The following is a 22,447-nucleotide window of genomic DNA, read 5'->3' as shown; positions in this document are numbered from 1 at the left end:
GATAAGCCCGGCCGGCCCATCGGTCTGACCACCACCACACGCCGAAAAATACCCTATAGCTATAAGTCAACACTCACTTCCTTCCACCCCCCTATTGTTTCGCACTTTAATCCGTCGTCGTCGTCTTCTTCTTCTTCTTCTTCTCCTCCCCCTGCTTCGCCTTCCCCTTCTTGATAGTCTTCACCAAGCTCTCAATCTCCTCCACCTTCTCCCTCTCCTCCTTTTCCTTCTTCTCCCTCGCCCTTCTCAGTGCAGAAGCCTTCTCCGTCTTCTCAATCAACTTATCACTTTCCTCCCATAGCTTCTTGGCCACTTCTTCGTCTTCAATGTCTCTCCTCGCAAAGTCAACCTCCATACACTCCTTGATAAACTTGCCCCCCGGTCCCCTCAACAGCCCCCCATCCATAGCCGCAAACAAAATGCTCTGCGCAGCCATATTCGGGCTCTTCAATAGCAACCACGCAACAAAGTAGAAAACTACGTAGAGAAACAAGCCCAAAAGTGACCCCCTAGTCAACCACCTCCTCATCCCCACCGTCCTCGCAAACCCCGGGTCAACAATCACAACCCTCGCATTCATCGGCAGCTGATCCGGCCTCTTGTACGCATCCAGATGCTTCTGATACGTTTTTGCAAAAACCATCAACGCAAGCTTGCTCCTCGCATACGCCAGCTTCGGTGACCAAAATCTCCTCTTGTCTGTCACATCCCCCGGCTCCAGCTTCGGCGCCCCAATGTAGCTGCTGCAGGTAGGGATGATGATCCTCACGTCCCTGTCAAACGGCTGGGCCTTGATCGCGGGACTCAAAATCCCTAGCAGGTGGACGTTGGCGAGGTAATTGACCATCCACTCCGTCTCGATCCCCTCTTCTGTCTCGCTTCTCTTATGCCCGGGGGTGGTGAGCGTTGCGGCGCAGAGGACAACCATGTCTAGCCTTCTCGGGGGCGCGTTGTCGATCCATTTTGTCGCAAACTGGCGGATGCTGTGGAGGGAGGCGAGGTCGACTTGCTCGGCGTAGATCATTTGGTTGTTTGTACGGGTGCGGAGGTCGTCGATGTAATCGACTAGAAAGGGGTCGTTCGGGGGTTGTCGGGTTAGGAGGCAGAGCTGGGCGCCTCGGGAGGCGAGCTGGAAGGCTGTTTTGGCGCCGATTCCGGAGGTGCCGCCCGTCATGATTACCACGCGGCCGTGGAGCTTGCGCTCGGAGGGGTTGGGACGGCCGGAGGTGTACCATTTTGTGAGGGCGAGGGAGCCGAGAGCGGTGGTGTATTTGAGGGCGACGAGGGGGTCGGGGAACCAGGGGGGGAGGCCGTCGAAGTAGAGGGAGGCGAGGAAGGGGAGGGGCATTTTGGTGGATTGTGTGTGGTTATGGGGGCATTATTTTTTTTTTTTTTCGAAAAAAAGGAGTGTCGAGTTGTCGCGAAGGAGGCGGGTTTGGTCGCGAATAGGGGATTTTGAATGACGAAAAATAATAAATTTGGACACGAATGTTCTCCAGCCTAGCTGACGTAGGTTGCTCTCTCACCCCTGATTCGAGTGTGGGGCGGGCTTTTTTTTAAGTTGGTTGAACAGGGATCGGGAGCCAAGCTTTCTTTGCCTAGCACCTCAATTCTTCGTCCTCACTTTCACCTTCATCTTCATAGACACCTTCACCCCTCACAAACCACAAAAAATGCCACCACCGCCAGGACCCACTCCCACCCTTCCCATCGACCCATTCGACAACCCAGAAGATGAACTCCCCCTCCAGCAAAAACGCCCCTTCGGCTCCGGCCTCTACCGCAACCCGGTAACCTTTGTCCCGGCATCCTCCTCTCTGAAGACAGTCTCCACCGACGAGCCAGCACGGGATACGTCAAAGTCAGTATCCGACCTCTATCTCGCTCTCGTCCTCCCACCAGAACCAAAACCACCCATAGGACATGAAAACTCCCTAGATAACAACCACTCAGATCCCCCATCAACAAAACCCTCCCCAACACCCCCCCTCTGCCCAAGTTGCAACCTCCCCATCCTCCCCAACCACGAACTCTCCCTCCCCCACCAACTCTCCCTCCCTCACTCCCACCCCCCCTCCTCCCTCGACCGCTCCCGCATGGGGTTGCAGTATCTATCCTCCCAAGGTTGGGATCCAGATTCCAGAAGGGGTTTGGGGTCTGATCAGCAGGGTATCGCACACCCCCTCAAGCCAAAGCCAAAAGACGACAGGCTTGGGTTAGGGGTTGAACTTCCAAAAGGAACAAAAAATATACCACGGCCTAAAGAGAAATTACTAGACGCCAAAAAAGCCAGAAAGCAATACGAGCAAGAAAAGAAGAAAAAGGGCAGGATAATGAAGGAGCTGTTTGCCGAGGATAAGTGGGAAAAGTACCTAGGCGAAGAGGCATCTTGACGGGGGGAGGGGGGAAGCAAAGTTTGAAATCGAGGACGGCCACCCCAACGAGGAGATATATTCCACGCTAGATCAACATGGCCACTGATGATGATTGGATTCCAGCATCATGGCGATTACAAGGGCACGGCGAGAATGTGAGTTTTACGACAGCGTTCATCAAAAGACACGATAGGCTAATTTCATCTTCCTCTCAAACAATCAATATTTCAACACACAAATTTGGAAACCCGGCAGCAAAATGTCTGTTTCTCAAGTCCCCCCCAAAAATGCGTGTTATAGTATATCAACAATGTCACTTACAAAAACGCACATGGTTTGAGAGAGTCACACAAATCACCATTCATCTCATCAAACCACTTGATAGCAAAACGCTGATAATATTCCCCTAAAATCAACCTGTCCGGTATGGAAAAAAGAACCAGAGCCCCCAACGTGACCCGCCCTAAAACGCCAGCCCAGAGTAATCTCTAATTTTACAACGCAAAGCATCCGGATATCTTTGACAGTCCCCAATCTGTCCGCCAAAAGGGAAGATGCAAATGTGGTGTCGATGGCCTGAATGAAATGTACCTTTTTTTATCCTTGATGCTGCAAAAAATCTCCACATCGAGTCGTAAATCTCCCTCTCTCCTTTATTGCGCGGCGGCAGTTTCGGTCTTGGTGTCGACCTTCTTAGCCGGGGGAGCAGCCGCCTCGTCGTTCTCGCGGGTGCGCTTGCCATTGGCCTCGGCAGGCTTGACGACGACCTCGCCCTTTTCGTTCGTGGCCTGAATGGTAGGCATCTCGCCGCTGTGAAACAATGAGTTAGCAATGGACTGATGTCAAAGACAAGATTGACGGAACATACTCATTAACGGCGGGCTTTTTCTCTTCCCTCTTCCCATCCTGTCCCTTATTATTATCCCTGCTGCCACCACGGCCACCGCGACCTCCCCTGCCACGCCCGCCACGCCCGCCACGCCCACCACGACCACCCTTGAAACCATTCTTTTTATCCTCATTGTTGTCGCCATTGCGGTTGTCACGGCCACCGTGGCCACCACGAGCGCCACCGCGACCGCCACGGGTCGAGGTCTTTTCCTTACCCTCCCAGAAGGTGGACTTGCGGGAGTTTGATGCTTGGATCTTGCCCTCCTTGATCTCTTTCGCCTTCATCTCACAATACTCGCCCTTTTTCATGATCAATAGCTCATGGTCTTTCCACGTTGCGGCAGGCTCCTTGTTGACGAAGGCGTCGGCAGTCTCCTCCGAATCAAATTCAACGAACACGGACCCCTTGAAGAGGTTCTCGTTGGTGCGGCGGAGCTTAAGGTGCTGAACCTTGCCAAACTGGGAAAAGAATTGCTCAATCTCAAACTGGCTGGAACCGTGCTCGTCGCCAAAGCCCTTGACGTAGACGCTTCTGGCTTGGCGTTCCTGTGGCGAGAGCGTGGAGAGAACATAGGGAACCTTGCGTTTGATGACTTCCTCGCCTTCTTCGCCGGAGACCTCGAGAAGGGTGCTGTCGCGAAGAGCAGCCACGACGGCACTGTAGGGCTGGAAGCGCTGCATGCGCTTGAAGTTGCAAATGTGCTTGAGGGAAACGGGCTTGTTCTCGGGACCACCGGTCTGTTCCCACATGTGCTTGTCGCCGGGAAGGTTGCTGTCATTGAACCAAAACTCAACCTGCGCAATTGTCAGCAGTTGCCTCAACGCAATCAGTTGCAATTGAGCTTACCTGAGCGCGAATCTGGACGGGGTCGTCGGTGACTTCCTGAGTAGAAGGATCGTACTTTCTGTTGTTCTTGTAGTTGGTGTCGATCTTAGCCGTGGTCTTGAGCATTGGAAGCGGCTTGGTGGCACCAGTCTGCTCCTTGGTCCTCTCCTCGGCCTTCTCCTCCGACTTCTCAGCGGCAGCCTCAGTTGGGGCAGCATCGGCCATCTCGACCTCGGCCACAGGGGCAGCGGTGGTCTGCTCAACGGCGGGGGTTTCGGTGGCGGCAGCGGCCACCTCGGGCTGGTTGACAGCAGCGTCGCTCATGGTTGCGATGTGATGTGAAGGTGATGGATTGAGAGTACCGTGGGAATTGAGAATTGCTGGGAAGCGGGTTAGAAATAGAAGGGAAGAATTTGACAGAGTTTGGGTTGGCGGGTTGGAAAAGTGTAACGGAGGGAGAAAAGAACTAGCTGGGGAGGAGGGCAGCTTTTAATGGGATGGGTATGGATGGTGGGGTAGCAAGCAAGCAGTGCGCCAAAGTGAAAAGCCCCCCAAGGCGCGGCGAGGAGTCAGATGGACTTACGGACAAGTGACTCGAAGGCTATTGAAGCGAGCGAACAATAGGAAGCTAGGGCTGGAGCGACGAGTACTATTGTTGTGAGAGTCTCTCTGGTCGCTGTTGTCCTTGTCGCAAAGTTTTGGCAATGGGTGTTTTTTGGTCAATCAGCGCGGTCTCCAAGTCAACACTGAAACTGCTGTCGCGTAGGCGCAAACCCCACATCGAGCTGCTTCAATTGGATTTTTTTTTCGTGCAGCTTGTCACCGCCCGCCGCTTGGGGTCTGGGCACCCGCATCTTCCCCACATTTGCCTGCCGGATAAGCACAGACTAGTCCGATCTTGTGCTAGCTCCCGTCTGGCAAACACTCGCTCCTCACTGGTCCAAACTCCAGGTACCTTTCGTTCAGTTGCTGGCCGGCATCTCACGTGAGCTGCTGCCGGGGACCGGCCCCGATTGGAAACTTTTTCGGGCGATAGCGATAGGGCGCATCAGCTCGCAACGACGCTATACCGAGTCCCTTGGGTATCTCCAGCTGCCTCCCACAGCTCACCCTGCGCTTCCAAGAGTCGGGCCTGGTCCATTGAACAAGGGGAGCCCCCAAGAAGTCATCAAGATGAGGTGCGAGCGTAGGATATTACGCTTTCATTCCTTGAAGCGTGGCGTAAGTCTGGGGACCTTGCTCTCTCTCTCTCTCTCTCTACCCCTCTCTGTCCATGATCTCCATGACATCCAGGCCTCTAATGCACAGTGTAGCGCGTAAGACAAACATGGAACAAATACAATCTGTTCAACCTCTTCCGGATGAGGGATAGGAAGGGTAACTTTGGCACCTTCTTTCAGCAAAAATGGCACGCCAAAGCTGCCACGCGTGCCTATCACGGCGAGCATATCAAAGAGAAGCAGTGGGAGCGCATGTTTAGCAGGAGGCTGCTCTCGGCCGTCAACATGGACCCAGCATACATGGCCAAATACGACGGTAGCGAGCAGGCAGCTGGTCGTGGTTCTGGACGTGACGTCAAGCCAGGGAGGTCTGAAAAGAATGTCGCCCGCAACACTGGAAATGCCGAGGGCATGACACCCTATATGCAGATGACCTTTGCTCCCCAAGAGCGTCGTCTCGATATTTCCGTTTTCCGAGCTCTGTTTGCCAGCAGTGCGAGGCAGGCCCGCCAGTTCGTTATTCACGGTGCCGTCAAGGTGAACGGGAAGAAGGTATGCCTATCCGTAATGACCAGTTCAAATTCAGCCTCTTAACACGTGTCTTTGTGTGACAGATGCAACATCCCGGATATCTCCTAAACCCAGGTGATCTCTTTCAGGTCGACCCGGAAAAAGTAATGATTGCCACCGGCCGCAAGAAGACCTCCAAGTCCGAGTCGTCCAGCACACCAAAGACACCCACAGCCGAAGAGGATGCCGAGCCCGCCGAAGAAACCGTCAAAGCCGCTGAGCAGTCCGCCGAAGAGCTCAGCCCCGAACAACTCAAAGCTCAACATCTCGACGGGCTGAAACAACTGCACCAGCATGCCAGGAAGATCATCGAGGAGAACAAGGATAAGCTCTCAGGCGGCCACAAGAAGGAGATCCGTGAGCTCTCCAAGAAGATCAAGGAGGCCATGAACAGAGCCCGCAAAGTAGGCACCGATGTTCAGGAGACCGGCGACGACATGGAGAACCTGGCTTCCCTCATGTCCGAACTGGAACTCACCCCCGCCGAGCGCGCAGAGCTTCGGCAACAGCAACAAGCGGAAGCCCCTGCCGCCGAGGCACCCACCAACCCCTCCACCCCCGACTACCCACAGCTCAGGACAAGAACGCCAGTACCAACAGGTCAAACCAAATTCGACATGGTCGAGTCCCAGATTCTCAAGCGTCTACTCGAGGAGGAGAAGATCAACCCATGGGACCCCTCCAAGCCATATGCCACCCCGTGGAGGCCCCGCCCCTACATGTCCGCATTTGCGTTCATCCCCCGGTATCTTGAGGTCAACCCCAAGATCTGCGCCGCCGTCTACCTCCGTCATCCGGTTGCTCGCCCGGGCAAGACTGAGATTCCCACGCCATTCAACATGCACACCTCGCAATTGGCTTTCAACTGGTACTTGAGGAGACGTTGAGCTAGTGGTAGAGGGGCAGGGCGGATGTGTGTAATATATGTAGAAGGGATGATATTACAGGATAGGGAAAGACAAATTAGGGGGTTATGCACATGTTTGCTTGGGGTGGGTAAAAGGACTGGAACCAAAAGGACATGATGTGTATAGAGATGCATTTGGTTGGCTCAAGGGCGGAGTCAACAGGGGCGGAGGAGAGTACAGTTGTATGTGATGTATTCTAAATGTACAATAAAAACAACAATCCGATACCAAAACTCATGAAGCCGTGCCCGCACATGGCTCAAACGTGCCTCCCCCCTCACAGGCAGTGATATCGAGTCCCCGGCGGCTATAACCTACCCCTTGAACAGAGGTCGCAGCATCTGGTAAAAGTGGACGTTGGCGTACCTGCGTGTAATGTGAGTCCTCGAGTTGATTGGCAAACACCTCTGCGAGATCAGCGTGTCCGCGGGTGGTTTTCAAACCGATGTTCTGTCACCACCACCGTCCCCCACATAAGCCTCTTTCCCTACCCCAACTATCACATACGGCCATACCTAGCTGAAATACGGGATCCCGTCCGCTCTCCCCTAGTCAAGCAGTTAAGGGCAATGTTATCTTCTGGGATGGCTTTTGCCCCACTCTTTTGCTGAGTCAGCACCCGAACGTTTTGGCTTCCGCAAGAGGCTCAACACCACCTTTTTCAGCAATCGCAACGGACGGCACCGTCTTGTTGGCTTCACCCCTCTCGCTCTCACGCCGTGGCCTCCCATGATGGCCGGCATTTTCTGCGCCCGGACAGGGCGGTATTTTTGGCTCTTATCTTCCCCGCTCCCACCTGCCGTTGTTCGCGCCCTAATACCTGGCTAACCTGCTCATCGTCCGTCCTGCGCTTCGTCCTGCGCTCCTCATCGTCCTGCGCTCCTCATCGTCCTGCGCTCCTCATCGTCCTGCGCTCCTCATCGTCGTGCGCTTCTTCGACCCCGCACTCTCGCTGCTTTTGCCTACCCACGATGGTTGATCTGGACGCTAGACGTCGTCGCGCTCAACAGGGCCCCCAAGCTACCGATGTCGTTCCCTCCTACCCGCGCAGGCTTGGTCCTAGGATTGAAGATGATCAATAATGCGTGGCCGAGTCTGCATTGGAATGTGTGGGATTATTACATGAAGGCTGGGGGGAGTTATTTTGGGGCGAAGGTGGGGGATAAATTAGTTGCCTGGGCGCACAGTCTGGGCTTCAAACCAGGTAAGCCTCTTCTGACGACATCCCAGTTGCGCACTCATCACATGGCATGCATGCGTCCAACACATTGAAACCAAAGAGGACTACCCCCCAACAATAAGGGCTCTCATGCTATCCCGGCGCGGGCCCTTGTTTCGTGCCAACGAGCTGGAGGACAAGATCCGCGCTTACAACATCAAGCTTGTCCTGGACGAGTGTGCAACCCACGATGACCTCGACAAGTCGATGGAGCAGTATCTGACGCCAATCAAGGAACTATCGCTCATGGACCACGAAGATGCAAATAGCCAGGCTATTAGGGCCATTGGGTTTGTTAGAGAGTGCTTGGTCGTGCCGTCGTCCAAGGAGGTGACGAGGTTCCATAAGAGGACGGACAAGAAGTTTGATGAGCTTCTCAGGGAGTTAATTCACTCGGCCAACTCGAGGGGTGAAGGGGTGAACAGAGATGGCCTCCAGCGCGCGTTAAACTATGGAGCGGAGAAGCTTGAAAAAAGAGGGCTTGATGACTGGTTTTGGCAGACGCGCGAGTATTTGGAGACTTTGATGGAGCATTGATTGATGTGGGTAGCCAGAAGATGTACGTTCAATTGTTGACCCGAAAGGTGCAAAACGATGTGTAGAATAGGTAGCTATCGCGCTACTCTAGTAACAATCCCAAAGCACGAATTTCCCTTCCTCCTTCACACTGTGCTCCGCAGCCAGTAAACTCCTCAAGGGCAGGGCATGGCATCGGAAGAGCCCTGTTGCCGCTTATTATCCTTGATACGAAGCGCTGGTAGAGCAGGTGGCTTGCCCGCAATCCACTTTCTTCGTGGTGGTAGTTGTTGTGGTTTTGCCATCGGTGGTAGTGACAACCTTGGTTGTGGTAGAGGTGGTGCACCTGAATGTTATGTCAACTCTAGGACACTTTTCTATGGTCGACTCAGCTAGCTCACATCTTGAAAGACTAGATGTGTGGCAGGAGCTTTGTTCAAAGGTCAGTACCGTAGGCACGCATGTCTAGTTGCTTAAAGCTTCTTGATATGATGACAAAGTAGAAGATGTTGATAGGTCCCTAGGTATCCTGAGCTGGTTACTAACCCTGGGCTTCTGGGATTGAATGTAGATTGCGGCGTGGTTGGTGTTTGCCGTAGCGTTTGCGATGATGAAGAAAAGGAGAAAACATATTTGCGGCATAGGGGAAGTTACCCCAGGCTTTATAGACAGTGTCCAACACCTTAAACCCAACCACCTCCCACTTGTCGTCACCAGGGACTTTCCTCAAGCAGGCAGGCTCTCGTGCTGACCAAACATTGAATCAAGCCGCAGGAAAAGTGCGTTTTTCTTACTTTGGCCGATCATATTGGTCATAGATACGGCGACCGGCTGCAGGGAATAGTACATTTGCAGCGAGAGATCACCGAGGGAAGTCCCCGTAGACTGGATAACTGGCTTGGTGATAATTGTGGCGTTTGCCCAAACCCAGTTGAAGAGCCGTATAATAACATGGTGTTGAGCCACCTAGATAAGGTAGGCTTCCAGCCAGCATGGGCCACCTAATGAGGCTTTTGTCCCACCATCAAATATTGATGCATAAATCGAAAGTGCGGGAGCAGTTTCACTTGTTGGTCCCACCACGACAAACATAAAAACACAACACCAAACACCTCAACGTGCCGGAGAGACATGACTGCACAACCATCAGAGCTTTCAAGTTAATTTCTAGTACCATGGCGAACGATCATGATGGAACTCACACGGTGGTCGAGAAAACACAGCCAACCATTACATCCTACCATGACCTGACCATCGTGGAGTCACAGGACGCCGAAACTGGACTCGCCAAGTCTTGCATGTTCCTGCATATCACCCAAGATGAAGAGGTCTACTTCGGCAAAACTACACGCAACAAGAGAGAATTATCTTTTGACGAGATCGGCCAACTCCTTACCCGCATCCCGGATGAGGAGATCTTCCCCGCAATCCCAAAAGACATCGAGTTGACCCTTGCACCTGATCACATCAACGAAGCGAACTCCTTCCTCAAACGACCTGGTATACAGCACTATGACGACTTCGTCGGTACAGACTTTGTCTGGAAGGAACTCCTTCATGAGACCCTTATCATGGAGAAGATCTCCAAGGCACCGCATCCGTATATCATCCGCTACCTTGGTTGTCGTACTTGCCGTGGCCGTATCACATCCTTCTTTGTGGAACGACTGGACCAGACGCTTGATCAGTACGTCAATGCCCCCGATGGGTTTGAGCCTCTTGACAATGAGAGGTTTCTTGCTGGTGTCCAGTCAGCGATCGACTACCTTCACTCTTTGGGACTGGCACACAATGACTTAAATCCGCAAAACATCATGGTTCGGGACGGGATGCCGGTGCTGATTGATTTTGGGGGATGCGCTCCGTTTAGAGAAGTGGTACAATCATGTGGAACGCCTGGTTGGTGCGAGGAGTTCTTTCGTCACTCCAAAAAGGAGCATGATGACTATGGTTTGAGGAAATTGGAGGAGTGGTTAAGGGAGAAGCAGGAGGGGAATAAATGGGGAAAAGTCGAATGAGGCTTCTGTGGAGGTGAATGATGCTGTATCCCAGAGCTAGAGCGGCCTTAACTACATCCCACAATCGGTCAGATTTGGTTGGCGGGTCTGCGGGCCGATGTCCAGGGTTGCTGTTAGTGTCAGACTTTTTAACGTTGGTTGATTTGAAATAATGAATGTGCTTCAGCTGGGTCGGTTTTGTCAAACATATTTCCTTTGGATGTGTGTTGTTGTGGGCTCACGGGCTCAGTGGTAGCATATTTGGAGCTAATTTTGCCAGCTAACGTGCTGGCAATGATGGACCTGTTCTGTCAGTCTTTCGGAGCTTCCAAATCCAAGCCTGTTCTACCGTAGCATTTCTCCGTCACTAGTATAGGGCTGACATGTGCGCTGTATAATGTGTGCACAGTCAGCCATAGTTCCGCTGTTGTGTCTCGTTTGGGCATCTCCAGCGACGATCGTGCATCGCTGAGAGACCCACACCCTCTGGCTTTCCGAATCATATCAACGGTTCTGATTTGCTTAACCGGTTCTGATGAAACTGCATGCAAGGCATTGGATGTCACCCTTCAAGACTGCGACTTTGGCCAGACGATAAGAATTATGACATGAACCGAACGAGACACTTGAATCCTTTCTCCTCTCTCAGATCTCTCAGAGCTTCACGTTTTACTCAACCATTGACATAAAAATGGATCTCTTACTAGATAAAACCCCCCCATGAGCTGGACCCTAGCCATCCAGATCATCTTCGCAACCCTCACATCCATCATCCTCCACCGCCGCCTCCTCCACCCCCTCTCCCCCATCCCCGGCCCACCCCTCGCCTCCATCTCCCGCCTCTGACACATCCGCCACATCCTCAAAGGCGACCAAAACACCCAACTCATCTCCCTCCACGAAAAACACGGTCACTTCGTCCGCCTCGCCCACAAAGAAGTCTCCGTCTCCCACCCCGACGCCATCAAAAAGATCCTCGGAAACTCTCACCTCAGAAAAGGTCCCTGGTACCGCATGACCGCCATCCCAGACTACCGCTTCCAAAGCCCCATGGCCACCACCGACCCAAAGAAGAAGATGGGAAAAAACAAGGCTTTTGCCTCGGGGTACGCCCTCACTAACGTGTTACGGTCAGAACCCCAGATCGACAACGTCATCTCCTTGCTTCTCAGCCACCTCGACCGTTTTGCCCAAACAGGGGAACAGGTTAATATAGACAAAGTATTTCACATTCACGTCGTTTGATGTAACAGAGGAGATCCTCTTCTCCAGTCAATTCGGCTTCTTGAAAACAGGGACTGATATTGGGAACGCAATTGCGAATGGGTACTGGTTGTCAATGTACGCTTCTGCCATGGCATTTTATTATTATTTTCATGTTGCGCCGCTGGGGAACCCGGTGGTTACCTGGTTGAATATTCTGCCTTATGGGCATTTATTTGAGACGACGATTAAAGCGATGAAGACGAGGTTGCGGGATGAAAGAGATGATGAGTCGAGGTTTGATAGTGTGGGGTGCTGGTTTAGGGCGATGGAGAAGGATCCTGAGAGAATCAAGTGGCGGGATGTGCAGGCTGTGACGGTGAGTACGGTTGGGGCGGCGAGTGAGACGGTTAGTTGCGCTTTGCAGAGTTTTGTGTATTATATGATACGGACACCGGGGGTTTAGGGAAGGGCTAGAGGGGAGGTATTGGAGTTACAAGGGAGAGAAGGGGGAGGGGAGGGGAGGGTGGTGAGTTGGGGACAGGCGAAGAGGTTGGTTTATCTGCAGGCTTGTATTAAGGAAGGACTGAGGATGTTTGCGCCTGTGCCGATGAACTTGCCTAGGGTGGTGGGACCGGAGGGGTTGGAGATTGGGGGGAGAAGGTTTGGAATGGGGACGATCTTGTCTGTGAATTCTTAGGTGATGCATTTCTCTGAGGAGATATGGGGCAAGGATGCGGGGGAGTTTAAACAGATCTTTTGCTTTTTGCATATCGATATATACTCAAAGTACATATCGGACAACTTTTTGGGGAGCATTTAGAAGTGGAGATAAACACTTTACTAGGGTTATTCGACACCCTTATCAGGCCAGATCACACGCAGTATCTCCTGCTCTTTCCTTGCTTCTTAACTGGGCTGGCATGTCCGCGGAAAGACCAGCAGCAGAGAATAGAGACCCTTATTCTGGGGATCTATTCTTATATACAGTTCAACAACGCGTTGCATGCACTCAACTTTCTTCGGAACACTTGGGAATCTAGAACGAGTGGGGCGAGACCACCCCTTTGGGGCTTTGAGGGTTTTGTACCAGCATAGCTGTGATCTACACCGTTAGTTTACCCTAGCAATCCGCTTTTATCCTGCTCCCTTATTACCTATCATCACCCAACTATTCCAAGTGTCCAATCAACCTATCACCAACCCATCGTCACCCAACCACTCCAGGTGTCCAACGTGCCAACCGACCATGCTGCGGGATATCTGTGGGCTTACCTCAAAATGATTGGTGCCTTGGCTTAGCCCGTATCTTGTGCACGGCATGGGTGTGTCCGCATTGTCCGCCAACTAACGGTGGAAACGGGCTCAAGCTGTGCCGTTCCATATCCGTTTGCCAGCATAGCGTCTTCCATATCTTGAGGTAAACAATATACTCTTTTTGGAGCTGCCCATCCTCACAGTTATCCTACATGACCGTCAGATCAGTACTCAGGTCGGTGACGACTGGGGAATCCCTGACGTTGTATGTTTTTGATCTTTTGCCAGATAGTTTTTAGTTCTTTTGCTATTTATCATCCCTTATGTATAGATAAAGCCCAGCGCGTGATCCTAGATACCTAAACCACACCCCTCAAGTCTCAACCCGAGACATATTCTCACTTCAAACTCGCATATCAGTCACACTTTACACCTCCAAAGTCCAAAGCCCTGAAAGACAACACGGATTCCCATATATTACAACATATACACCAGCCGTAAAACCCCCCTACCAAAACTACGTCAACCTCCTCCTATAAACCCCCAGCATCCAACTCGCCCTCAGCACCGCCAACCCAACCGCCATCCTAACACTGTCCTTCACAAGACTCATCTTGCTCCCGCCCACCTCCTCCCACCCAACCGGCACCTCCGCCACCTTGATCCCATAACTGGTCCCAATCACGCTCCCATCACTCGCCAGGACCGGCGTCGCCGGCGCGCTCTCCGCCAGCATCAACATTTCAATATCAAAAATCCAGCCCTCAGCGTGCATATACGGCACAATATGCGGCAGCGCCGCCCTCGAGAACAGCTTAAACCCGCACTGCGTATCCCGTATCCTCGACGTCGCCGGCGGGGTGAGGATCATGAGCACAAAGTGGAACGACCTCATCAAAAAGTTCCGAATGGCCGACCTCTTGACGACAGCTTCGCTCCCGACAAGATGAGCCCTGCTGCCAATGGCAACGCCCCGGTTGGATCCATCAACAACATCCTCACAACCTTCAATGAGGCGGCCCAGGTCGCTGAACCTAGACGCCCCGTCCGCGTCGGCAAAGACGGCGTATTTCCCCCTCACGTGCCTCAACCCATGCGTCACACTCCCCCCCTTCCCTCTATTCTTCTCCAGACTCACCACCCTGAGCACATCATGCAACCCACGCCGTCTTCCAAACTCCAACACCACCTCCACCGTCCTGTCCTCGCTCCCATCATCAACAACAATAATCTCATACCCCCTCGGCAGCCGCTCCCTCGGCGGTGACTGCCCCCTCCCCCCACCAAGTGCATTCTCACACTTGAAAACCAACCTGTGCGGCGTCGACGGTCTCGATCCCGGCGTCCCTGCTCCGGGCTTAGGTCTCTCCAACGTAGGCAACAACCTCCCGGACCCTCCTTCCTGACCGCGCCCGAAATTCGCGTCGAGATACTCGACCATTTCTTCGAGAGCGACTTCTATCCTGTCTTGTTCGTTGTAGGCAGGAACGACAACGCTCACTTCGACCTCTGCGGGCTCGATGCTGGCTTGGTCGGGGACGTCGAACCCGTCCGGGACGGTGGGGTATTGCTCTTTGAGGCAGCCTTCGGCGTGCCAGCGGTCGTACCAGCAGGGGAGGGGTCTTGGGGGGGAGATGGCGCCTGAGGGCAGGGTGGTGAGGTAGGTTTTTTCCGAGGGGTAGGGGGGGCGGGGTTTAGGGGCTAGGAGGTGGAGGAGGAGGTAGATCTACGGGGGGAAGGGGGTGGTTAGCTGGGCAAGTAAGGAGGGTGCTGTAAGGGCAGGAGATGGCTTACAGAGATTATGCCAAAGAGGGCTAGGGGAAAGACGAATAGAAAGAACAACCGGATTGGCTGTTCGCGCGCGGTGGTGAAGAGGAGGGATATGAGCTGGGTGGCTGCTGCGACGAGGCGCTCGGTGGTGTTGCTGTTGTCGGCTGCCATTTTGGTGGTGAATTGCACCGAGCCGGGGGCGCCGAACACGAAAGGCAAGAAAAAGCGGTCGCGCTGTCACCGCGCGCTGGAAACGATCTTGCAAAAATCAGGACTAGGAAATCATGGGGGTATCATCTGCTCCGCTCGGCGAAAGTTGTTTTGCAACTCGACGACCTTCAAAAGGCCATCTGGAGGTTTGGCAACAAGAAGGGTGCAAGGCTGTAAGCGAGAGCTGCGAGATGATGACACCTGGGAACTGAATGCGAGACCCAGTGGGGCGCGAGGGGAGCAAGGCTGGCGAATCATGTTGGCGGAGTTCCTGTCGATCTTCGGGGAGGGGCCCACAATGGAGATCCACTTGCTTCCAATAGGACGGGGGGTTTTTAGTTCGAGAAGTTCAAGAAAGGAATGCCATCGCTTCCTTGTCTTGGGATTTCTGGGACAACGGGAGGCATGTGATTTCGACAGTGTGAGAGACGATTTTGTTGCTTTGTTTAACGGTGGTTGAAGACGGTTATCTTGTTGTAAGTTTGTAGGTACCCCTCATGCGAGCACTCCTAGGTACGAGCTGAGGAGAATAGCATGATTATGCCTGGTGATACGATACTTCACTGGCTCGGAAAAGTTCAGATGTTCTTTAACAAAGGCTGAGAATTACTCACTCGCAGTCCCAGTCGTCTTGTTGCAGATTTGGGAAGCGCGGTGTAACTATTTTCTCTCTTTTCCAGGTAACACCGCATGCGCTATCAGCTTTTCTTCTCCCGCCATCAGCCCATCCCATCCACTTGCCTCAACACACCGGTAGACGATTTCCGGTACCGCCTCCGGCTGGGGGATCTATAATACGACCATGGTCCCATCCCACCACCACTCACACTGGAGGCGGTACACCGCAGCTCCTATCAATGCATCCCGGTGAGGCTGGCCCGTCGGTGTACTTGGGACGAGAAATGGCCAGCTAAGGGTCCCCCTCTCTCCTCTGCGATCACCCGCTGAGGCTTGAGCCCCAGTGCCACCCTCCCTTTTTCCTACAAAACTGATCAGATGGAGGGGGCTTGGGAAAGTTGGGCATGGTATGATGTCGGGCCACATGTGAGCTGTGTGGTTCGGGAACTTTCATGCCAACCTGACTTCCTTCGTGAATGATATCTTTGAGCAAGAGAGACGAGTGAGACATTTTTTCCGTTCATGTATGTCTAGCAAGGCAGACCTTATCTATCAACGTGCAGATCCTGGTGTTGTGAGCTTGATTGACTGACCCCCACGCCACAACACCACCACCCAAATAGGCAAGGTTTACTGACAACACACCTAGCATGGGTAGCTAGTTTTTATTTCTTCTCTTTCCCGACCAGCTGGAATCACTAGTTTTCTGACACCATCCGGGACTTTGACATGACGTCCGTCTGCAACCTCGACATCAAGCGGTGAAGTTGATTCGATGCGGTATGGTATGGCCTCGTCGAGCCCAACCACCCACCCACCCCCCTCCCGTTCCCCAACATTCTCACCGGTTTTTGCACAACGGGACGGATAGTCTGGTTTCGGATTTCCTTGATTTGTTGTTTGATCGAGCAGAAGAAGTTGTCTGTCTGTTCGGGCCCGGAGCTTTTCTCCGGAGTTGGGACAGCCAAGCTATCTACGGGGTATTATTTGCTGTCTTTCCCCTCCCCACCAGTTGCCTCCCGATGGGCAAATCCCTGCATTAGCCTTCTCTTGTGCTGTCCATTCTGGAGGTGTATCGCTGCATGATAGGTAGTTGGAGACATATTGGGGTTGGTTGTTGGAGCAGAAGTTGGAGTCAGTCTGGACCGACTGTTGAATTCCACACACACAGACTGGCAAGTTGACACTGTCCAAACGGCAGATCTGAAATGTCTCGGGTATTGCTAGTAAAGAATAATAGATTCGGCAGGTTTTCATCACCGGTCATATGGCACTGATGTCTGATGGGGCACCGATGAGATGGTGGAAATTGCAAAAGACGAATTATTGAATCCGCCAGAGGTATTAGCTTTACGCCGCCTCCGTCATCATCATCAGCATCATCATCATCATGATGGTCTGCAAAAGAGCAACGCGGTGAGTCGCCGTCTTTAGCATTGATGCCCGTCCGCTGGCTGTGCTCATGTGTGTGTATCACCATCATCACCACCACCAGTCCGCCTTACCTCCTCATGCGCAGCGCCCAGTCCATCTCCAAACCCCTCCGTCTTGTCACTCTCTTCGTCCCGCCGCCTCGTTCCGCCCATTCACACCATCCTCTGCCCAATCTGGCGCGCCGCTAACTCCAAATCCGGCAACTCAAGTGGCTTGCAAGACAAGAGCTGAACCCGCCGAGCTAGGCCTAGCCTTATGCTCCTAAACCAACCCCGTTATGGATAGCTTAGTCCCACGTGGTAAAAGCGCGCCGCCCCTGGTCTGGAATCATGGGATTTCTCCTATCTCTGGATGTTGATACGATCACATTTTCTGCATGTTGGAGAGAGGTCTTATCATCGACAGATTGAACAGTGACCTACTTGGCGGGTGTGTTCTTCCCGAGTTTCTGCTATCGTAGCTATCCCAATGCCCGTCCATCCATCCATCTAGTGAAATATTTCCAATCCATTCCAGTTTCCATGTCATCATTCCCCTCCTTGCGTACCTAGACAGTAGATAATAAAAAGATCCAACTTTTAACGCCAGGCATTACATCCCCCCCCCCCTCCCCCCACACACAAAATAAACACGCTTATGATTAAAAAAAAAAGAATTCAAATAAAAAAAATTATCCCAACGCCCTGCTACGCTCGCTTGCCAAGGTTGATACAAAAGAAAAGAAAAAGGCCGGGCGAAACTGAACAGGCCCATGTGTGCTCATGATGATACAGCAAAAACTCCTTCCCATCAAAACAAAAGAGAGGTTGCGTCGGCTGCAATTGGGGGTGGTGATTGTGTTAGTTTACCTGGCTAAACAGCGACAGCAGCACTCTTATGCCCCCTCAACGACCACCTTCCCTTCCTCCCCGGGTTCTTGCTCAACTTCCCCTGCTTTTGAGCCACCGGCGCAGGCAGGTCAAGCGCCTTTGGCGTCGGCAGGCTGTTTTCATCAAAATCAATCGGGAGCGTCGCCGCAATCGTGGACGTAGGCCGAATCTTCTCATGAATTTCCGTCACCGCAAGTTTGGGACCGTCCTTCTCCGATGACGGCACCGAGGAGAGAGGTGTCTCAACCGCGGCGATGGAAATATTCGAGTTGATCGTCTCCAGCTCGGGGAAACGGCTGGGTTTGCACGTCCTCCTCTTGTTCTTGGTAGGGGAGGTGGTGATGGGGGAGATGGCGGTTCCGACGGGGGAGACTTCCTCGTCGCTGGAGGGTTCGGGGGTCAGGGAAATAACCGCCACGTCGCGGCGTTCTTCGACGTTTTTGATTATTGGTTTGGTATTGTTGGTGTGGAGAGAAACGCTCGAGGCGATGGGGACCATGGTTACGGAGCTGGCTGCCGAGGCGGTGGTGGAGGAGACGGTGGAGGTTGTGATCGCGGCGCCGAATTGCATGGCCGGGATTGCTGGGACGGGGGGGATGCCGGCGGGGAGGGAGCTCGTGCGTGGGGAGTAGGAGGTGCGCGCTGGGGCCGGGGTGGGGGTGGTGTTTTGTTCAGCGTCGGAGAGTCTTCGGGCTGGGTGAAGGCGGTGGATGGAGCCGCTGTCGCTCATGGGTCTTGAGTAGCCTCTTGTCTTGCTCGTCACTGGTGGGAGGGATGCGTGCTTGATGGGCTCCATCTCCAGATCGTCCTGCGAGCTTGTCGAGTTGCTGGAGCTGTCGACAGGCGAGACTGAGAGATCACCGGTGCCAATGACGGCGTTCATGTTCATTGGATATCGCCCAGCTGACAATCTAGCTGCTGATCGGCTCAGATAAAGCGAGGCTGATGTACTCCTGTCGACCTCTTTGCCCTTCACCGACGAACTAGAGACGTCGACGTTGCTGTAGTTCATATCCCCAGACGCCCAACCGGCGGGCATGCTGCTGTGGCTGTACGTCCTGGGGACCACCGGGGTAGCGAAGGCAGCTGGGAATGAAACGTGGGAGAGAGAGCTGTGAATGCGAGGCTGGCCAGTCATGTTCATGCCACTGGTGGTCATGGCACTCCTCCGCTTGTTCTGATCAACAATCTTCTGGCGGTCCTCGGACCTCCACCCAGCAGGCCCCGATGATACCGCGTCGATGGCGGCATGTTTTGGGATGTGCCTGTAAGGAGGCTTCTCGGCTTCCCTCTTTGCCTTCTCGGCCTTTTCGGCCTTGTGCTCCTTGGCTGCTTGTCGGCCCTTTCTGATGAACGAGAACATGGACATGGCGAAGGATTGGCCTTGCGTCCCCGACCAGCGATCTGCGCACGGGAAGATGTGTTGTTTCCAGGAAAGGGGCAAGTCCAGAAGATGGAAGCGTCGTGAGAGGCAGAAGCGGGTAATGGGAGTCTCCGACGTCACAATCGTGTGTCAAAAGCACCTGATCAAAGTCGATATTGGTTGGGATGCTGCGGGGTGGTGCAGGTTGCGTCTGTTTATATTAAGTGCCTTCAAGGTCGCATGGAAGGACGGGAGGTAGCGAGGTTCGAAGATGTTAAATGGTTGAGTGCAACTCAGGGTCCTCGGGCAATCTCGAAGCTGAATGACAAGTTCGGCTGAAGGCAGCAGGCGTGCTCGGTGACAGCCGTGTTCTAGATCCAAGGAACAATGATCGAAACCCGGGAAAATCCAGTTGCAAATTCGGGATGGGAACTCTCCAACTTTTGAGTGAGGCGAGTAGAGCAGCCAAGAATGATCGGTCTGGCCAAGCAGCGCTAGATGGTAGGCAGGATAGTGTAGCGAAGAGAGACCTCTGGATGCTACACAGAGAAGAGAAGACACAAGGCTGGCTGCTGGTGGTGTGTTAGTCAGTCAGTCAGTCGAAAGACTCGGAGGGCTGTGTGGTTCGGGATGCGAATTTCCAGGAGGAGGGCTCTGCCTGATGGGGTCAGACAGAGAGAAGGCGGGCATTATATGAGAACAGACTTGTTCCGAACGACTCCAGGCACGGCTAGATCCAATCTGGGCTTTTTCAGCCCTCGAGTGTCCCGTCGGGTGCGAGACTTGCTCAAACCGGACTGGCATCAAGGACAAGAACAGGCGCCGCATTGGCAATCCATGCATCAACAGGGGAGGGGGTAAGTTAGCCACGCGGGGGTTTTTCTTTCCTCGACCCCCAAGACATGCTGTACCCAGGTACCTACCTCACACACACACACCACCCATGCATCCTTGCTACCCTGCGGTGGTCTGGCCTGGCGGGGTACGGAGGCACAATGTGCACCATTCTGATGGTCCCAAAGCAACGACGGGACGAGTAAGGCAGGTGCAGAAATGCACCTACTCCTCTCTCCAACAGGTGAGTCTTCTCCAAGAAAGCATCAGGTATCTTGTCGGTGGATTGGGGGAGACCTCTGGACCTGTCGTTGTTGGAGCCACGCATACAGAAACAGTGGGCCCCCTCCCCCTCGTATTCCAGTGTCGAGTACCTTGAACCTTGAACCTGCCGAGCCCCCGCGAGAATGGAAGGGAGGACTTGGCGTTATCAGTTCCCGATGCTCTGGAATAGCTACTACCATTTCATGTATGTACACACACATGTGCGACGCCAGACACGCAGACAGAACGACCGACTTCCCGCTCACCAACAAATCATCGTCGACACTCGGGACACCACCCGCCCGGTTTCTCTCTTTCAGAAAGAGACCCATCTTTTGGCAGAATGCAACGTCGAGCCCAGCCGCACTTTTCGGGCCTGGGCAGGGGTCTGAATTGACATGAACCGTGCCGCCGCCAATTCTACGCAGTACAAGGGGAAGATGAAATCATATCCACCCTCGCACAGAATTTGATTGCCTTTTCGAATAAACCCATATATACCTATATAAAAGCCTTCCCAGTTTGTTGTTGCTCCAAGTTATGAATTGGATGAATGTCTCGCCGCCGCAACAAACAGGCGTTGTGAGACAATCAGGGTCCTTTCTTTTATTAGTATCTTTTTTGACAGCCACCGGGCTCCATATCATAAAGCTCTGGAAGTCGGTTGGATCAGAGACATTCTTTCTGAAGAAGACCTTCCAGCTCCTCCACCGCCCAACCAACCATTCCTATCGCGGCTGTCTCGATCTTCAATAGCGCCACCACTCCCTATCGCCGATGTGACCGTTCCAAAATAAAAATAAATAAAAACCCTCGCTTGCTAAACCTCTTGGGGGGTTGCAGCGCTAGGCAAGCTAAACTCGCTTTGGATACCACAAATGATCTGCGCTAACAGGACAATCCAAAACATGGGTTGATGGAATCGGAGAAAAGGTTAAAACAACAGACGATGTCTCATCTTTTTTTTTTTGCTGTCAGTCATGCATTTCCAGCTACCAAGCTGCCGTCTTCCCCGTTGAAGTTCTTTCTAAACGCTTCCAAAGAAACCAAAGAAACCGTGTGTTGTATGTATTGCGTATTGCGGGGACCGTTGACGCTAATTAGTTCACAGATTCCCACACAGTCTGACTGACAGCAGTCCGTTGCTCGGAGGCACTCGCCGGAGTGGGGAGAGAGGCAACGGTTGGGCAGACCGTCCGTTTCAGCTGCAGAATCGTTCGGTTAAGAGGAGAAAGAAACGACCGCGGCCGTTCTTTTCTGACAAGTTCTGTTGCTTGCTCTAGAACAAGGTTGATGCGGTGTTGTGTTTGCCGCTGTTGTCGGCACTTGCCCGTTTTCTTTCCTTGTTATTTTCCCCAAGAAAAAAGAAACAAAATAAAAAGAAACGGCTAAAATCACTGGAAATCGCAATATCTTGGTTCCCTGCCAGAGATCATTTCTTACCTAGCCCAGGCATGTTCAGCGCTGCGGCTCTGCCCCCCCTCTGAAATCCACCCACCTAACCGCGCTGTCAACTGCCATCAGTTCATCCCGACCAAACAGCTGTTGATGTGTTTCATCTCATCAACCTCCTCAACCGCACAAACCTCCTGCCCATCCGCATTTTTTTCATGTTGCTCTCTATCAAGTGGACCCCAAAGCAAAGATACCATCCATCCTCCCAGCAGGGCTGACACCGACAGACAGATATGATCCGCATGTTGAGATGCAACGCTGGGATGATATTGACCGGGTTAGAGATAGATATGCTGGTGAGGATTCGGGTCCTGAGGGTCGTAATACGGTCCAATTACCTACCTGATCCAACCCAATCTGAGAAAAAAAATCGCTCGCTATTGTTTCCAGAGAGAAACAAAAAAAAAAAAAAAAAAAAAAAGAAAGAAAAGAAATTCCAAAAAAAAAAATCAAGTGCCTGATCCGATACCTTGGCTTCTTGTGCGAAAAATCTTGGAAATCGAAGAAATCTCACCAAAGCCTTCTTGGCCTGCTTGTTGTGGCTTGCTGTGTACACAGACACGGATGGGGTGCAGGTTGGACGGCAGCTTTTGGACTGACGGAAAAACAGTGTCCCAGTGGTGTCCCTGTTTTTGTTTCTGCTGCTGT

At 52.9% G+C, this 22,447-nt stretch overlaps 9 protein-coding genes across 9 annotated transcripts; 5 read left to right on the top strand and 4 right to left on the bottom strand.

Moving 5' to 3' along the window:
- Positions 1-106: 106 nt before the first annotated feature.
- QC763_605880 (uncharacterized protein) lies at positions 107-1,348 on the bottom strand (the record flags this gene model as incomplete). The annotated part of the gene is made up of 1 exon (XM_062914430.1): positions 107-1,348. The coding sequence occupies one exon, from the start codon at positions 1,346-1,348 to the stop codon at positions 107-109; it is 1,242 nt and encodes a 413-aa protein (XP_062762670.1).
- A 325-nt stretch (positions 1,349-1,673) lies between these two features.
- On the top strand, positions 1,674-2,393 carry QC763_605870 (uncharacterized protein; the record flags this gene model as incomplete). Its single annotated transcript, XM_062914429.1, has 1 exon — positions 1,674-2,393. The coding sequence occupies one exon, from the start codon at positions 1,674-1,676 to the stop codon at positions 2,391-2,393; it is 720 nt and encodes a 239-aa protein (XP_062762669.1).
- Positions 2,394-2,805: 412 nt separating this feature from the next.
- Positions 2,806-5,134, bottom strand: QC763_605860 (uncharacterized protein). The gene is made up of 4 exons (XM_062914428.1): positions 4,676-5,134; positions 4,114-4,472; positions 3,244-4,061; positions 2,806-3,185 (listed from the first exon to the last, which is right to left on the bottom strand). Exons 2-4 carry the CDS (start codon positions 4,414-4,416, stop codon positions 3,029-3,031), a joined length of 1,278 nt encoding a protein of 425 aa, XP_062762668.1. The 5' UTR covers positions 4,417-4,472; positions 4,676-5,134; the 3' UTR covers positions 2,806-3,028.
- Positions 4,629-7,084, top strand: QC763_605850 (uncharacterized protein). The gene is made up of 3 exons (XM_062914427.1): positions 4,629-5,313; positions 5,406-5,864; positions 5,927-7,084. Exons 1-3 carry the CDS (start codon positions 5,266-5,268, stop codon positions 6,767-6,769), a joined length of 1,350 nt encoding a protein of 449 aa, XP_062762667.1. The 5' UTR covers positions 4,629-5,265; the 3' UTR covers positions 6,770-7,084.
- A 732-nt stretch (positions 7,085-7,816) lies between these two features.
- QC763_602040 (uncharacterized protein) lies at positions 7,817-8,062 on the top strand (the record flags this gene model as incomplete). The annotated part of the gene is made up of 1 exon (XM_062914055.1): positions 7,817-8,062. The coding sequence occupies one exon, from the start codon at positions 7,817-7,819 to the stop codon at positions 8,060-8,062; it is 246 nt and encodes an 81-aa protein (XP_062762666.1).
- Positions 8,063-9,700: 1,638 nt separating this feature from the next.
- QC763_602030 (uncharacterized protein) lies at positions 9,701-10,543 on the top strand (the record flags this gene model as incomplete). Its single annotated transcript, XM_062914054.1, has 1 exon — positions 9,701-10,543. One exon carries the CDS (start codon positions 9,701-9,703, stop codon positions 10,541-10,543), a length of 843 nt encoding a protein of 280 aa, XP_062762665.1.
- A 1,029-nt stretch (positions 10,544-11,572) lies between these two features.
- Positions 11,573-12,191, top strand: QC763_0090960 (uncharacterized protein; the record flags this gene model as incomplete). Its single annotated transcript, XM_062906242.1, is given in 2 exon segments — positions 11,573-11,728; positions 11,739-12,191. The coding sequence occupies 2 exon segments, from the start codon at positions 11,573-11,575 to the stop codon at positions 12,189-12,191; spliced, it is 609 nt and encodes a 202-aa protein (XP_062762664.1).
- Positions 12,192-13,237: 1,046 nt separating this feature from the next.
- On the bottom strand, positions 13,238-15,771 carry ALG5 (dolichyl-phosphate beta-glucosyltransferase). The gene is made up of 2 exons (XM_062914426.1): positions 14,777-15,771; positions 13,238-14,708 (listed from the first exon to the last, which is right to left on the bottom strand). The coding sequence occupies exons 1-2, from the start codon at positions 14,921-14,923 to the stop codon at positions 13,500-13,502; spliced, it is 1,356 nt and encodes a 451-aa protein (XP_062762663.1). The 5' UTR covers positions 14,924-15,771; the 3' UTR covers positions 13,238-13,499.
- Positions 15,772-17,866: 2,095 nt separating this feature from the next.
- On the bottom strand, positions 17,867-19,252 carry QC763_605830 (uncharacterized protein; the record flags this gene model as incomplete). Its single annotated transcript, XM_062914425.1, has 1 exon — positions 17,867-19,252. One exon carries the CDS (start codon positions 19,250-19,252, stop codon positions 17,867-17,869), a length of 1,386 nt encoding a protein of 461 aa, XP_062762662.1.
- Between the last annotated feature and the right edge of the window lie 3,195 nt (positions 19,253-22,447).

The sequence above is a fragment of the Podospora pseudopauciseta genome, chromosome 6 (genome assembly GCF_035222475.1).
Source record: "Podospora pseudopauciseta strain CBS 411.78 chromosome 6, whole genome shotgun sequence".
NCBI lineage: Eukaryota > Fungi > Ascomycota > Sordariomycetes > Sordariales > Podosporaceae > Podospora > Podospora pseudopauciseta.
Note: the sequence above shows the minus strand (reverse complement) of the source record. Positions and strands in the feature narration are given on the sequence as shown.

What these genes read in the sequence shown, in the direction of transcription:
- QC763_605860 (XM_062914428.1), bottom strand. Translation starts at nt 4,416, where the DNA reads ATGAGCGACGCTGCTGTCAACCAGCCCGAGGTGGCCGCTGCCGCCACC. An exon ending in CCGTCCAGATTCGCGCTCAG is followed by an intron (nt 4,062 to 4,113) that starts GTAAGCTCAATT and finishes ACAATTGCGCAG; the next exon opens with GTTGAGTTTTGGTTCAATGA. An exon ending in AAAAAGCCCGCCGTTAATGA is followed by an intron (nt 3,186 to 3,243) that starts GTATGTTCCGTC and finishes ATTGTTTCACAG; the next exon opens with CGGCGAGATGCCTACCATTC.
- QC763_605850 (XM_062914427.1), top strand. Translation starts at nt 5,266, where the DNA reads ATGAGGTGCGAGCGTAGGATATTACGCTTTCATTCCTTGAAGCGTGGC. An exon ending in TTCATTCCTTGAAGCGTGGC is followed by an intron (nt 5,314 to 5,405) that starts GTAAGTCTGGGG and finishes TGCACAGTGTAG; the next exon opens with CGCGTAAGACAAACATGGAA. An exon ending in TCAAGGTGAACGGGAAGAAG is followed by an intron (nt 5,865 to 5,926) that starts GTATGCCTATCC and finishes TTTGTGTGACAG; the next exon opens with ATGCAACATCCCGGATATCT.
- ALG5 (XM_062914426.1), bottom strand. Translation starts at nt 14,923, where the DNA reads ATGGCAGCCGACAACAGCAACACCACCGAGCGCCTCGTCGCAGCAGCC. An exon ending in CCCTCTTTGGCATAATCTCT is followed by an intron (nt 14,709 to 14,776) that starts GTAAGCCATCTC and finishes TTCCCCCCGTAG; the next exon opens with ATCTACCTCCTCCTCCACCT.